The sequence below is a fragment of the Paramisgurnus dabryanus genome, chromosome 3 (genome assembly GCF_030506205.2).
Source record: "Paramisgurnus dabryanus chromosome 3, PD_genome_1.1, whole genome shotgun sequence".
Taxonomy (NCBI): domain Eukaryota; kingdom Metazoa; phylum Chordata; class Actinopteri; order Cypriniformes; family Cobitidae; genus Paramisgurnus; species Paramisgurnus dabryanus.
This window is the reverse complement of record NC_133339.1, coordinates 13,062,653-13,077,136: the sequence shown is the minus strand read 5'-3', so window position 1 is coordinate 13,077,136 and position 14,484 is coordinate 13,062,653. Positions and strand designations below refer to the sequence as shown.

Sequence of the window (14,484 nt, the reverse complement as noted above, 5' to 3'; positions counted from 1 at the left end):
GAATATCATTAGAATATCATCAAATAGTTGATTTATTTCACTAATTCCATTCAAAAAGTGAAACTTGTATATTATATTCATTCATTACACACAGACGGATATATTTCAAATTTCTATTTCTTTTAATTTTGATGATTATAACTGACAACTAAGGAAAATCCTAAATTCAGTATCTCAGAAAATTAGAATATTACTTAAGACCAAAACAAAGAATTTTAGAAATCTTGGCCAACTGAAAGTATGAACATGAAAACTATGATAAGCATGTACAGCACCAGCTCCTTTTGCATGAATTACTGCAGCAATGTGGGTTGGCATTCAGACCATTGGTAGGCAGTATCCACGCGTGTTACCACAGTACCAGCGCGACCTTCAATGAAGAAGCAGCTTTTCAAGTTTAACCCACAACCGAAGGAGAATCAGCAACTTCTTGTGTATGTTTTGAAATGACTAGCAGTGGTGGAAGTACATAAACAGCGACTAATGTTGCAGTTTGAGTTAAATCACTCCTCAACTTGGTCCATCTTTGTTCTCACTGTCTTAAACGGAATCACCTATGAAGCAGTTTTTTACCTGACGGGAGGGGTTCTAGTGAACCAATCACAGTGCTTGCGGTCCACGTAGAACTGACGCACTGTTAAAAATTTGGCGAGGTGCAATGATAAAATTTGTGGATCAAGAACACATCCAGGGATGTTATGTGAACATGGCTTCATGCAAACTTGGAATTGGAGCAGTACTTGGGCCGCGACTGATTAGGTTTCACAAGTCCACAAGTACAGACATTTTGGGCTTTTGTGCGCACGTAGACTTTAAAGAGCCAGTAAGATACAAATTTTAAGCATCCTATCACTGTTCATAAGTCTCGGACAACAGGTTTAAATGCATGCAAGGTCGAAAAACACTTTAATATTCTCAAAATATAAATTTAAAATTACCCCATTTCTCAGATCCCTAAAAGATTCATGTGAAGCCGTTCAACGACTCAGTCTGCCTAAACTAGGGCTGGTCCGAATAGCATTTTTTGAGCTTCGAAGCGCTAGTAGAAATCAAATCGAATATTCGGAGGGAGGGGCTGAGCATATTTTTCTCTCTAAAGGAAGGAATCTCTGTGTGTTTGTCTGTCTGTTTGCAGTTTTATTATGTGGCAGGTGTGTTGCTGCGGACCCAAGGGAGTGTAGTGTTGCATTTTAGTGCAGTTGGACCAAAGCGGGCACAGCATTTGCAGCATTCTCTGAGAACGGAATACTGCACTAGTAACAAAACACACAGGCTGTTAAGAGCAATACTTATAATAAAGTAGCATACAATTTTTAAACAAACAAATCATTTCCTGATCAGAAATTAGCAGCACAATAATTACATTTAAATGATAAGGTAGGCTATTTAAATAAAAGAAAGGAGTTTAACAAACTATAATAAAGAAAGAACACGTTCGCATACCTTCAATATCAAGTTTATTTACTGACCATCAGGCTATCCGACATGTTGGTGACTTTTTTCTTTAGTAGAAAAAATAAAGCAGCACAGCAAAAACCCTATAGTGCTCTGTCGTTTAATGCAAGTCAATAGATCCGCCACTTTGAGAACTTAAAAGCAGATATACAAGTAATCCTTCTGACTCCTGGTGACATACTGGCATCTTGAATGTAATGTATTTGACAATTATTAAGCGTTAATGTGGTCAAGCCTCTAGCCAACACAAGCACGGTCTTCTTGTTGGGTTTGGTGGCAGTTGCAAGCCAGGTCAAACCCGTGACTTCCCACCCGTGAACTCGTACTAGATCGATGTACTCCCAGTTCAGAGTGGTGAGTCGTGGTTTTGAAGTCGTGAGTTGCGGGTTACAGGTTCCCTGGAACGCAGCATTAGTAATGCTACTTCTTCTGTGGCACAAATGGTGTTTCTGCACGAGAGCGCCCTCTGGCTTTTGAAAGTGGTTGCATATCACCGTAATTCATTCAAATTCATTCATTGAGAAAACGTGCATTTGCCCGATTAATTGTCACAAGCCTACAACCCACCAAACGAATATTTGAATAATCGAATATTCTGACCCAGCCCTAGCCTAAACCCCACCTTTCAGTAGCCTACTCTGCTCTGATTGGTCAACTGACACAGATCAGTGGCAGATTATTAACATCAATACACACCATTTATCATTAATCCAAGCAATAAAAACGACGACAGAAACTAACATTTTACACTCATTTAAGCATTTATGTAAACTAACCGGGTCATAGCAAAACCGTAAGTGCAGCATACGTTAGCCACTTGCTAACGTGACTCTCTGACAGTATATTAAGAGTTTAAACAACATCATCAATACACATCATTCATCATTAGTCCAAGTTATAAAAACGACAACAGACATTCAAATTTTTACACTCATTTAAGCAAGTATGTAGCTATAATCATACTTACAAGTTATGGTTAGGAGACACATGTTGTTCCAAATAAAGTGGGTACTGAACCATTACGTTATTACCTATAATGTGGATAAAGACATGCAGGAGATTCAATCCATATGACTACTCATTTGAGCGATTCAGAGTCGACTCCCTACTTTAGATGCCAATAACTTTATTAATCGTGCACTTTTTGGTTCAACTACTTTACACGTTGTTTACATTGATGGACAGCTACATGACACACTGCAATACAGGTCAGTTTCGATTTTGGATCTGTGTGGCTCTTTAAGTAAGGATCCTACGCACAGTTTTATTAATAAGACCTCAGCTGATTTATAAACTTTGTTGCCATATCCACACTATTGACACATGAATGGTTTCTATTGAGTGTGAAATCTTGCATGTATTTTAATATAAGCTTTTGTTTTGAAACTCTTTTTACACTCATGGCATTTGAACGGTTTCTCTTTAGTGTGACTTCTCATGTGATTATTAAGTCCACGTTTATTTATGAAACTCTTTTCACACTGAAGACATGTGAACATTTCTTCTCTAGTGTGAACTTTCATGTGTGTCCTAAGATTACTTTGACATGTAAAACTCTTTTCACACTGAGAGCATATGTAAGGTTTTTCTCCAGTGTGACTTCTCACATGAATCTCAAGTCCACGTTTATCTATGAAACGCTTTTCACACTGTGGACACGTGAAAGGTTTCTCTCCAGTGTGAACTCTTATGTGTATCTTAAGTTGACTTCTATCTATGAAACTCTTGTCACAGTGATGGCATGCGTGTGGCTTTTCCCCACTGTGAGTTTTCATGTGGCGGTTAAGGTTCGTTTGAAAGGTGAAACTCTTTCCACATAGTTGACACGTGAATGGTTTCTCTCCAGTGTGAATCCTCACATGTATGTTAAGGTTATCTTTTCTTCTGAAACTCTTTCCACACTGTAGACATGTAAAAGGTTTCTCCTCACTGTGAGTCCTCTTGTGATCTGCAGGGCGTTCATCTTCACTGAAACTATTTTCACACTTTATGTCTTCTGTCTTCAGAGTTTCTTTCTGTGAAACATTATGGTTTATTTTTACAATCTGATGTTTATCATCCACTTCAGCTTGACTCTCCTCTTTCACTTCCATCAGATCTAAAATGAAGACAGTAAATAGTTCATATTGATAAATCAGAGAGACAAAACAAAACACATTTGAGATGTCATGTATCCATGTTATTTTTAATGTGAAGTGCATTATGTCACTTCTATTGTCAATTTCTGCTCTTGTAGTTTAACTCTTATGCTGTGTTCTAGAGCTGCAACTAACGACTATTTCTTCTGTCGACTAATCTAGCGATTATTCTTCCGATTAGTCGACTACTCTAACGACTATTTTTTTTAGCATTAATACAGTGTTCTTTTTTTTGATTAGCTATTTAATCGTTGGATAATCTGTTTTTCTACTCTGTCTGATCTGACAGCCATTGTTTGTTTTATTGTATTTTAACACAACTGAATGCTATTTTCACATATTATCTGTTCTGTTGTCAGACATAAAGGGGCGGTTTCCCAGACAGGGATTAGACTAGTCCTAGACTAAAATAAATATAAGAGCTGTCCAAACTGAAAACATCTTGCACTGACATATCTTAAAATCCATCAGTGCCCTTAGTTTGGCCTCAAAATGCACACAAGTAATGTTTTTAGTAAGCCATGTTTGTTTAAACTAATTATATTTCTTAATGCCTTGTGTTGTCCAAAGAGGCAGAGTTTACAACAAACTAGTCCCTTGTTTTTTTTGTTAAATTATATGAATAAAGCTGTTACCTGTAAATTTAAATCATGTTTTTTATTAAGTACTCTCTATCGGTATCGGCAAGTACTGAAATGCAAGTACTCGTACTCCAAAAAAGTGGTATCGGTGCATCCCTAGGTACATTTGATCGATTAAGTATGCAAAATATTTTTTTCTTAAAGGTAGGGTAACAGATTTGATCCTGAAACATTTTTAGTTATGCTGGTTAAAAGTCTCCTCACATCCTGATAGCAATCACTGTGTTAAGTTGTTTAAATGTATTTGTAGAAATTTATGTCATCTATGAAAGGCATAGGACCAAAAAATGTTCAACAAATCATAGATTTCGGTCCGAACAGACGTTTCCTTTTTTGTCCCTCATACGTAAGCGTTCAGATATTCTACTTTGATGAAACATTGTGTTGCTTATGAAATTTGTGTTAGTTTACGGATTATCATAACGATATAGTTACGACGTCTAAACAACCGAACGTGTGCTTAAACTAATTCTGATGTAAACCAGTTGTTTATGTTGGTTATTTTGGAAATGTTATTCACTTTGTACTGCAAAGTTTTCTCACTGGTGAATGAGACATGAGAAGTGACCATCTGATCCATGTATGTATCCATGTATGAGACATTAGAAGGTCCTGGTTATAAACTTTTTTCTGTAGGCCGGTCATTTATGACCAAAAACACCTCAAGTGTAACAAGGTGGGGAATTTTTTTTTTAAAGCGACAATTTTGTATAAGTGAGATTGTTATAGTCTTTGTAAACAAAGTCCATAAATTTCAATCTGATGCAGTAACATTAACTACTATTTTTGGGTAAAAGAAATTTCTCTCCATAATGATGTGAACACAACATGAGGTTTAACTGTAGTAGAGCATTGCATGGAGATCACAGTCATTCAATCCACTGAAGGTTGCTTTGTATAAAACTCTTTACCTGATGTTTCAATCTAATTCTACTGAATCTATTATAGATGCAGAAAGTTATCACCTCATGGATTTTAGTTTATTTTCTCCTCATGTTTCTCAATGTCAATGTTTTTATGATTATTCCTCAACCAACCATCAATAATGAAGATTGAAAAATAGACACCAACCTATTTTTTCCTCAGTATCTTCATCCTTTATTCTGCATGGTTGTGGATCTGTCATCTTCTCAAGCTCCTCTTTCACCAGCATCAACATTATGTCATGAAGATTTCAGTTGTCACACATGGAGTGATTTCTCTGTGTGTTTGACTCCAGCATTTATTGGTGGATTGTTGTAGGAGGAGCTTCACTGAAGGTCTCAATCACTTTCACTCTATGGGTGTGAACTAAAGGTGAAAGAAGAGACATTAAAGTTGCCATAAAACAGAAGTATTGATTGTTTTATTTACTACCCAGATTACAAAAACACATTTATATTATTTTATTTATTTTTAATCTGTGGACGCTTTCTTACATTTGGGAAAATGTATATAATCTATATCATATACAAACATAAATAAACAGTGTTTGGTTATAAGCAGACATGCATGCAAGTTATACAAATGCTAAAAATGACGTGTTGACTGATATAATTGTAAGTAGTACTTAAAGTCTTTCACTAAGAAACTTTCATTAAAAGCATAATAAACATTATTATAGTTACTATAATAGTACTAGCTTACATTTAGGTATCTGATTTACTGGCTAGCTAGCTACTGTATAAACACATTTTGGTATTTGCTAGTTAAACTATAATATAGATCAAATATATTTTTCCAAGTTTATCATCAAAACTTACTTGACTTGATGTAGTCATTGAGGTAAAATGCAAGTGTGGCTTTTTGTGGTAGTCAAGGCCTAGCCTTACTTTGTAACCCTGCTCCTCCCTAAAATAAGAAGTGATAAATACAGATGCAGTTCTCAGGTAATTTTAAAGTTGTCTGAATATCGCACATCTTCTGTTTTTAGTCCTCGATCTCCACAGTACACTGGTTCATAATACATGGGTAAAACATTTAATAATATTGGTATTAAACGTGCTGGACATTACCTCAAAGTACACAACTGTATGAGTCAGGAGATGTTTATGACGCTGTCCGGACAATGGATCCCTGCTCCAGAGACAACAGTGAGTCCGGGTCAAATTTTCAACTTCATCTCACTGCTAACGGTTAGCGTATTAAGAAATCCTGTCTTCTGTTGACAAACCAATAACATAATCAAAAACGGATTAATTATTTCAATGTACACCGATGCATTTACACGTCGCTGAAGACATCAGGCTCTATTGACGATCTCTTTAAACACTGATTCGCGGGGCTTCAAAACATTTACGAGTCTTTTGATTCGAATCTTCTTCTTCTGGGGTTTTATGGCGGTTGGTTATGATGCACTACCGCCTCCTGCTGTACTGGAGTGTGGAGAAGAAAAAACACTAAATTATCCTGTATAACCCGATTTCTTTAACAAATTTTATAATGGCTCTATACTTCTTCCATTGCTCTAAATTACATTCCAAAAAGATGTTTTATTCCCATTTTTTCCATTTTCTGAATAAGTGATATTTTTTTAATTTTCATACTGTGTTGATAAATAAATGTAAATAAAATATGCTCTATTGTCTCTTTGATCACAATGTCTGCATTTACCAGTTGCATGACTTCTATTTTAAAAAGAGAATTATTTAGTCCAGAATGTCTGATTCATAGACTTGAAATGATAATATCTCTTTTTTTGTTCTTAAATGCACTTCTTCCGTTTCCAACAAGTAGCTAAATGTTATTAAGATGTTTGCTCTTGCTATCAATACTTCATGCTTCTTGTCATTTACTACAAGTGACCTCTTTTTTACTAATAGCCACTTCTATGTCAACATCTGCGTGATTTAAAGCTTGCTTAGCTAGTTTGTCAACCCCTTCATTAGCCTCCATACACACATAAGTAAGGACCCACAGAAACATAATAAGACTTGACAACTAAGGAAAATCCTAAATTCAGTATCTCAGAAAATTAGAATATTACCTAAGACCAATACAAAGAAAGGATTTTTAGAAATCTTGGCCAACTGAAAGTATGAACATGAAAACTATGATAAGCATGTACAGCACCAGCTCCTTTTGCATGAATTACTGCAGCAATGCAGGGTGGCATGCAGACCATTGGTAGGCAGTATCCACGCATGTTACCACAGAAGCAGCACAACCTTCAATGAAGAAGCAGCTTTTCAAGTTTAACCCACAACCGAAGGAGAATCAGCAACTTCTTGTGTATGTTTTGAAATGACTAGCAGTGGGGGAAGTACATAAACAGCGACTAATGTTGCAGTTTAAGTTAAATCACTCCTCAACTTGGTCCATCTTTGTTCTCACTGTCGCAAACGGAAATACCTATGAAGCAGTTTTTTACCTGACGGGAGCGGTTCTAGTGGACCAATCACAGTGCTTGCGGTCCACGTAGAACTGACGCACTGTAAAAAATTTGGCGAGGTGCAATGATAAAATTAGTGGATCAAGAACACATCCAGGGATGTTATGTGAACATGGCTTCATGCGAACTTGGAATTGGAGCAGTACTTTGGGCCGCAACTGATTTAGGTTTCACAAGTACAGACATTTTGGGCTTTTGTGCGCACGTAGACTTTAAAGAGCCAGTAAGATGCAAATTTTAAGCATCCTATCACTGATCATAAGTCTCAGACAACAGGTTTAAATGCATGCAAGGTCAAAAAACACTGTAATTTCTCAAAATATAAATTTAAAATTACCCCATTTCTCAGATCCCCAAACGATTCATGTGAAGCTGTTCAATGACTCAGTAGTATGCCTAAACTAGGGCTGGTCCGAATAGCATTTTTTGAGCTTCAAAGCGCTAGTAGAAATCAAATTGAATATTCGAAGCTTCTGAGGGAGGGGCTGAGCATATTTTTCTTTCTAAAGGAAGGAATCTCTGTGTGCTTGTCTGACTGTTTGTAGTTTTAATATGTGGCAGGTGTGTTGCTGCGGACCCAAGGGAGTGTAGTGTTGCATCTTAGTGCAGTTGACAAAACACACAGGCTGTTAAGAGCAATACTTATAATAAAGTAGCATAAAATTTTTAAACAAACAAATCATTTCCTGATCAGAAATTAGCAGCACAATAATTACATTTAAATGATAAGGTAGGCTATTTAAATAAAAAATGAGTTTAACAAAGAATAATAAAGAAAGAACACGTTAGCATACTTTCAATATCAAGTTTATTTACTGATCATCAGGCTATGCGACATGTTGGTGACTTTTTCATCAGTAGAAAAATAAAGCAGCACAGCAAAAACCCCAGTGCCCTGTCATTTAATGCAAGTCAATATATCCACAACTTTGAGAACTCAAAAGCAGATGTAATCCTTGTGAATCCTGGTGACTTACTGGCATCTTGAATGTAATGTATTTGACAATTATTAAGCGTCAAGCCTCTAGCCAACACAAGCACGATGTTCTTGTTGGGTTTGGTGGCAGTTGCAAGCCAGGTTCTCAGCGCCACACCACCACTTGCAGACCAGGAGCGTAAAGTGCACTTCCTGCTTGGCGGTCTCTGCAGCTAATAATGTTGAAACAAATAGGACATTCAAATCTTAAAATTAAAAATCGAATGCCACCGAACGAATATTTGAATAATCAAATATTCTGACCCAGCCCTAGCCTAAACCCCACCTTTCAGTAGCCTACTCGACTCTGATTGGTCAACTGACACAGTCTTCGCACAGATCAGTGGCACAGAATAGTGCAACATGTATTGACCTGGATTTACATGATTTACTGAGAAGACATTATCAACATTAATACACATCATTCATCGTTCTTCCAAGCAAAAAAAAAAAAAAAACGACGTCAGAAACTAATGATTTTACACTCATTAAAGCATTAATGTAAGCTAACCGGGTTATAGCAAAACGGGCAACATGTGTTAGCCGCTTGCTAACATGACTCTCTGACAGTATATTAAGAGTTTAAACAACAACATCAATACACATCATTCATCATTAGCTATAATCATACTTACAGGTCCTGGTTAGGAGATGCATGTTGTTTCAAATAAAGTGGGTACTGAACCATTACGGTATTACATGGATAAAGTCAGGCAGGAGATTCAATCCATATCATTTCAGCGTTTCATACTCGTTTCAGCGATTCAGAGTCGACTCCCTACTTTAGATGCCAATAACTTTATTAATCATTTACTTTTTGGTTCAACTACTTTGCACATTGTTTACATTGATGGACAGCTACAAGACACACTGCAATACAGGTCATTTTCGATTTTGGATCTGTGTGGCTCTTTAAGTAAGGATCCTACAAACAGTTTTATTAATAAGACCTCAGCTGATTTATAAACTTTGTAGCCATATCCACTCTGTTGAAACGTGAATGGTTTCTATTGAGTGTGAAATCTTGCGTGTTTTTTAAGGTTAGCTTTTGTTTTGAAACTCTTTTTACACTCATGGCATGTGAAAGGTTTCTCTTTAGTGTGAGTGATCATGTGAGTTTTAAGTACACGTTTATCGATGAAACTCTTTTCACACTGAAGACACGTGAAAGGTTTCTCTCCAGTGTGAGACCTCATGTGTTTCTTAATAGCGCTTACACTTGTATAACTCTTTTCACACTGGGAGCATATGTAAGGTTTCACTCCACTGTGACCTCTCATGTGAATCTCAAGTCCACGTTTATCTACGAAACTCTTTTCACACTGAAGACATGCGTGAGGTTTCTTTTCACTGTGAGTTATCATGTGTCTCTTAAGGTGACACTCCATACTGAAACACTTTCCACACTGAAAACACATGTATGGTTTCTCTCCTTTGTGAATTGTCATGTGTGCTGTAAGGGTACTCTTACTTCTGAAACATTTTTCACACTCATGGCATGTGAACACTCTCTCTCCAGTGTGAATTCTTGCGTGTATCTTAAGGTTACCTTCAATAGAAAAACTCTTTCCACACTGTTGACACGTGAAAGGTTTCTCTCCAGTGTGAACTCTTATGTGTTTCATAAGTTGACTTTTATCTATGAAACTCTTTTCACACTGAAGACATGCGTGTGGCTTTTCCCCAATGTGAGTTTTCATGTGGCGGTTAAGGTTTGTTCGAAAGGTGAAACTCTTTCCACACTGTTGACATGTGAAAGGTTTCTCTCCAGTGTGAACCCTCACATGCAAGTTAAGGTAAGCTTTGCTTATGAAATTCTTTTCACACTGTTGGCATGTGAATGGTTTCTCTCCAGTGTGAATCTTCATGTGTGCTTTAAGGTGAGTTTTTCTTCCGAAACTCTTTCCACACTGTTGACATGTTAAAGGTTTCTTCTCACTGCGAGTCCTCTTGTGATCTGCAGGGCGTTCATCTTCACTGAAACTATTTTCACACTTTATGTCTTCTGTCTTCAGAGTTTCTTTCTGTGAAACATTATGGTTTATTTTTACAATCTGATGTTTTTCATCCACTTCAGCTTGACTTTCCTCTTTCACTTCCATCATATCTAAAATGAAGACAGTAAATAGTTCATATTGATAAACCAGAGTGACAAAACACATTTGAGATTGTCATGTATCCATGTTATTTTTAATGTGAAGTACATTATGTCATTTCTATTGTCATTTTCTGCTCTTGTAGTGTAACTCTTGTGCTGTGTTCAAAACCCTATAACACTTCTGGTGTTTCCAATATCACCAAACATTAGATTCTATCTTTTTGTCAACTTGTTTTCTTTCAGTTAAGACTGGTTTTTATTTCTTTTTTTTAACTAATTAATCATAGGCCTAATTAATGCCCAGGCACCACAAATTCTTTATTTTTCAATCACTCCGCAAAGAGACTTAGATTAGATTACTATGCTGATTTTGAACATACAGATATGATTTATACATCATTTAAAACTTTAAAGTATCTATTAAGAAAATAAACATTTTGCGCATTTTGTTCTCTCTCCCTCAATGAACTTCCTTTAGAAACGCGTCAGAAAAATTTATTGTAACTTAACGAATTCTTGTCATACTAACAAAAGATATATGTCTATGTAATGTTTGGAATGTCTACTTTTAAATGATTTAAGTGAAATCAAGTTCAATAACAACTCAATACACTCCAGGAAATATTATTTAGATCCCGGACGAGCCCCCAAATAATGTTACAATAAATGATGTTGTTTTAGGGGTATTTGTAACACTATTTATTTAAAAAAAAAAAAATTAGTGTGTCAGGCAATACAAAGAAACAAGGGTGCGGTGCAAAAACAAGTGGTAGATTGGATTATAAGTGGATGAGAGAGACACATTCCCTTTCAAATTTGGCAAGTTTTGTCCACTTGTGAGTTGTTAAAAACGCAGGTGGGATATATGACGCATTTAAAGTGGTGCATATGAAAGTATATGAGATTACAGCTGCTTGTGTTGTTACTAGGGATGTCCCGATCTCACTTTTTCCATTTCCGATCTGATTCCGACACCAGAAATCCATATATCAGCCGATACGGATATCTGTCCGATACTACTTTAATTAAATGTGTATAGTGCTTTATGCTACCTCTAGTATCATTTTTAAATGTTAAAATCAATTTTAAATGATATACACATTTAATTATAGTAGTATCGGACAGATATCGGTATCGGCTGATATATGGATTTCTGGTATCGGAATCAGATCGGAAATGGAAAAAGTGGGATCGGGACATCCCTAGTAACAACACAAGCAGCTGTAATCTCATTTACTTTCATATGCATCACTTTAAATGCGTCATATATCCCACTTGCGTTTTTAACAACTCACAAGTGGACAAAACGTGCCAAATTTGAAAGGGAATGTGTCATTTACAAGTTCGATTCCGTAGACCATAAATTATTGATACAGAAACTTCGGTCTATAGGCTTTAGTGAAGCAGCTCTGAGTTGGTTTGAAAATTATTTTTCTGATCGTACTCAATGTGTGTCCGTGGAAAATTATAATTCACCATTCCTTCAAGTAAATACTGAAATCCCTCAAGGATCTGTTTTAGCTCCTCTTTTATTCTCTATTTATATTAATGATTTAGGTTATGGAATAAATTCCGCCAAATTACACCTGTATGCCGATGATACAATTATTTATTCGACTGCATCTTCCTTAAACCAAGAAATGAAACAATTACAGAACGCTTTTCAAATACTGCAACAAACATTGTCGCAGTTAAAATTGGTTTTAAACTAAAAAAATACAAAATATATGATTTTTAGCCGGGGTCGCTCTAACGTATCGGATATAATAATTACAAACTCAAATGGTCTACCATTAGAAAGAGTAAGTTCCTATAGATATTTAGGTATATGGTTGGCAAAAGACTAGCATTTGATGTACATATCGATAAGATGCTAAAGAAGCTCAGGCCAAAAAATTGTTTACCCTATGAGGCTCGAAAGAAAATAGTAGAGAGTGCGTTTTTATTAATAATTGATTATGGTGATCTTAAGAACCGGTGCCTAGTGAATCGATTCCTTTGAATCGTTAGCATGCGTGCTTAACGATTCCGCTTATTGGTTCCACTCGTTGCAAACGTGTCATGACATCACACACACGCTGTGTTGTTTTGGTTTAGAACGCAGCAAACATTGCATCCATCGAGGCAGAACGATCCAAAGTTTGGTTATATTTTGTGGTGGGCAGAGCGAAGCTTCGTGAAACACTGAAACAGTTGAATCAGTAACTTATATTTCACGCGAACATACGACAATACTATCGCGTTGAAGGAAGTTGCAGGTCTGTCGCGTGTTGGATATATAATTACACAACAACACCAGCGAGTCAAGCACCAGTGGAGCTAACGGGCCGCCATCTGTTATTAATGCCGAAGGTAATGTGTTAATGTGAGCGCCATTTCATTATGTAAACTTTTACTATACAGATATCTCCATTTTCATTGTCCATCAAATTGATGATGGCCAGAGTCTGGCTGGCTCTCACACTGGCACAGAGGCTGCAGAAAGTATCTCTCGTGCACCTCTAGCTACTCAACCCAATATCAGACAAATACGTGACTATTTCACGTATGGACCAACGTGAAAATGTCACGTTTTGCCACGTTTGAACGTGAGCATGTCACGTTTCCTTTTTGTGTCACTTTCACGTTTTGGTTACTCAACTTTTTTGTCCTAATTTCTTACCATTGTCACTTCGGTTTAGGGTTAGATTTACATAAAATGACATCCTTACCTAAACAAACTCTAACCCCAACGTCAGGGGACAATTGGTTAAAGTTTAGAAAATATAAAAGAATAGGTCTTGTATCTTTTTTTTATAAACCAATACTTAAAGTGACATATAACAAAAGCACCAAATCTAACCCTAAACCGAAGCGAAAGTAAATATTTCCCAAGACAACACTCTGATAAAGCACAGATGCTTGGAAAATGAAACTATAATAGTCAAGTAGTGGCCACCTCTGCCAAGCAGTGACTAAAATTGTGGTAAAGGGTTTGCCACAGATGCCTCTGCATTTCGGTAGGTTAATTTGCTTTATTTGCTGTATTTTGTCCAGCATCATGTCTTTTCAAAAGAAAATAACAAATGCATGCATGACCAACGACCAAGTTGCATGTTTTTATGTCAGTCTAGTTCTGTTTTATTAATTCCTAGTCCTATCACATATTTACTGGTTGAGAAACACTGCACTAGGCTATAGGTCCCTGGACTTTACTTTAAGAAGTAGCTCACCTACTTTTAAGTTTGTTCTGAGGTTGCTACATATAATTTGTGTATACTCTGTTCTGTGTCTTCTAAACAAAAATTAAAGCGAGTTAATACAAACATACAAATTTGTACTTATTCCCTCACCCAATGAGAATCGTTAAGAGAATCGATAAGGAATCGGATCGATAAGCAACATCGATAATGGAATCGGAATCGTTAAATTCTTATCAATTCCCATCCCTAATGGTGATCTTCTTTATATTAGGGCTGGACCAGAAAATTTGAATATTCGAATATTCATTCCGTGGGTTGACATTCGATTTTCAGTTTTGACATTCGAATATATATATATATATATATATATATATATATATATATATATATATATATATATATATATATATATATATATATATATATATATATATATATTTTTTTTTTTTTTTCAGCGTTAATGCAGAGCTTTTGCCAAGCAGGAAGTGCGCTTCACGCTCCCGCTCTGTAGGTGGCGCAGAGAGACCAACATCCACAGTCAACAGCCATCAAACGGCACCAGTGGAAGAGCTTGGCTGAATCCGAAATGGCATACTTATTGTGTAGGTACTGAATTTCACTGGG

General features: G+C 36.3%; 2 protein-coding genes across 2 annotated transcripts; both read right to left on the bottom strand.

Annotated features, from left to right (window-relative positions):
* Positions 1 to 1,188: 1,188 nt before the first annotated feature.
* Positions 1,189 to 5,393, bottom strand: LOC135769146 (uncharacterized). Its single transcript, XM_073814104.1, has 2 exons — positions 5,306 to 5,393; positions 1,189 to 3,553 (listed from the first exon to the last, which is right to left on the bottom strand). Exons 1-2 carry the CDS (start codon positions 5,391 to 5,393, stop codon positions 2,790 to 2,792), a joined length of 852 nt encoding a protein of 283 aa, XP_073670205.1. The 3' UTR covers positions 1,189 to 2,789.
* Positions 5,394 to 8,403: 3,010 nt separating this feature from the next.
* Positions 8,404 to 10,684, bottom strand: LOC135768945 (uncharacterized). The gene is made up of 2 exons (XM_065278309.1): positions 9,216 to 10,684; positions 8,404 to 8,753 (listed from the first exon to the last, which is right to left on the bottom strand). The coding sequence occupies exon 1, from the start codon at positions 10,680 to 10,682 to the stop codon at positions 9,588 to 9,590; it is 1,095 nt and encodes a 364-aa protein (XP_065134381.1). The 5' UTR covers positions 10,683 to 10,684; the 3' UTR covers positions 8,404 to 8,753; positions 9,216 to 9,587.
* Positions 10,685 to 14,484: the final 3,800 nt, after the last annotated feature.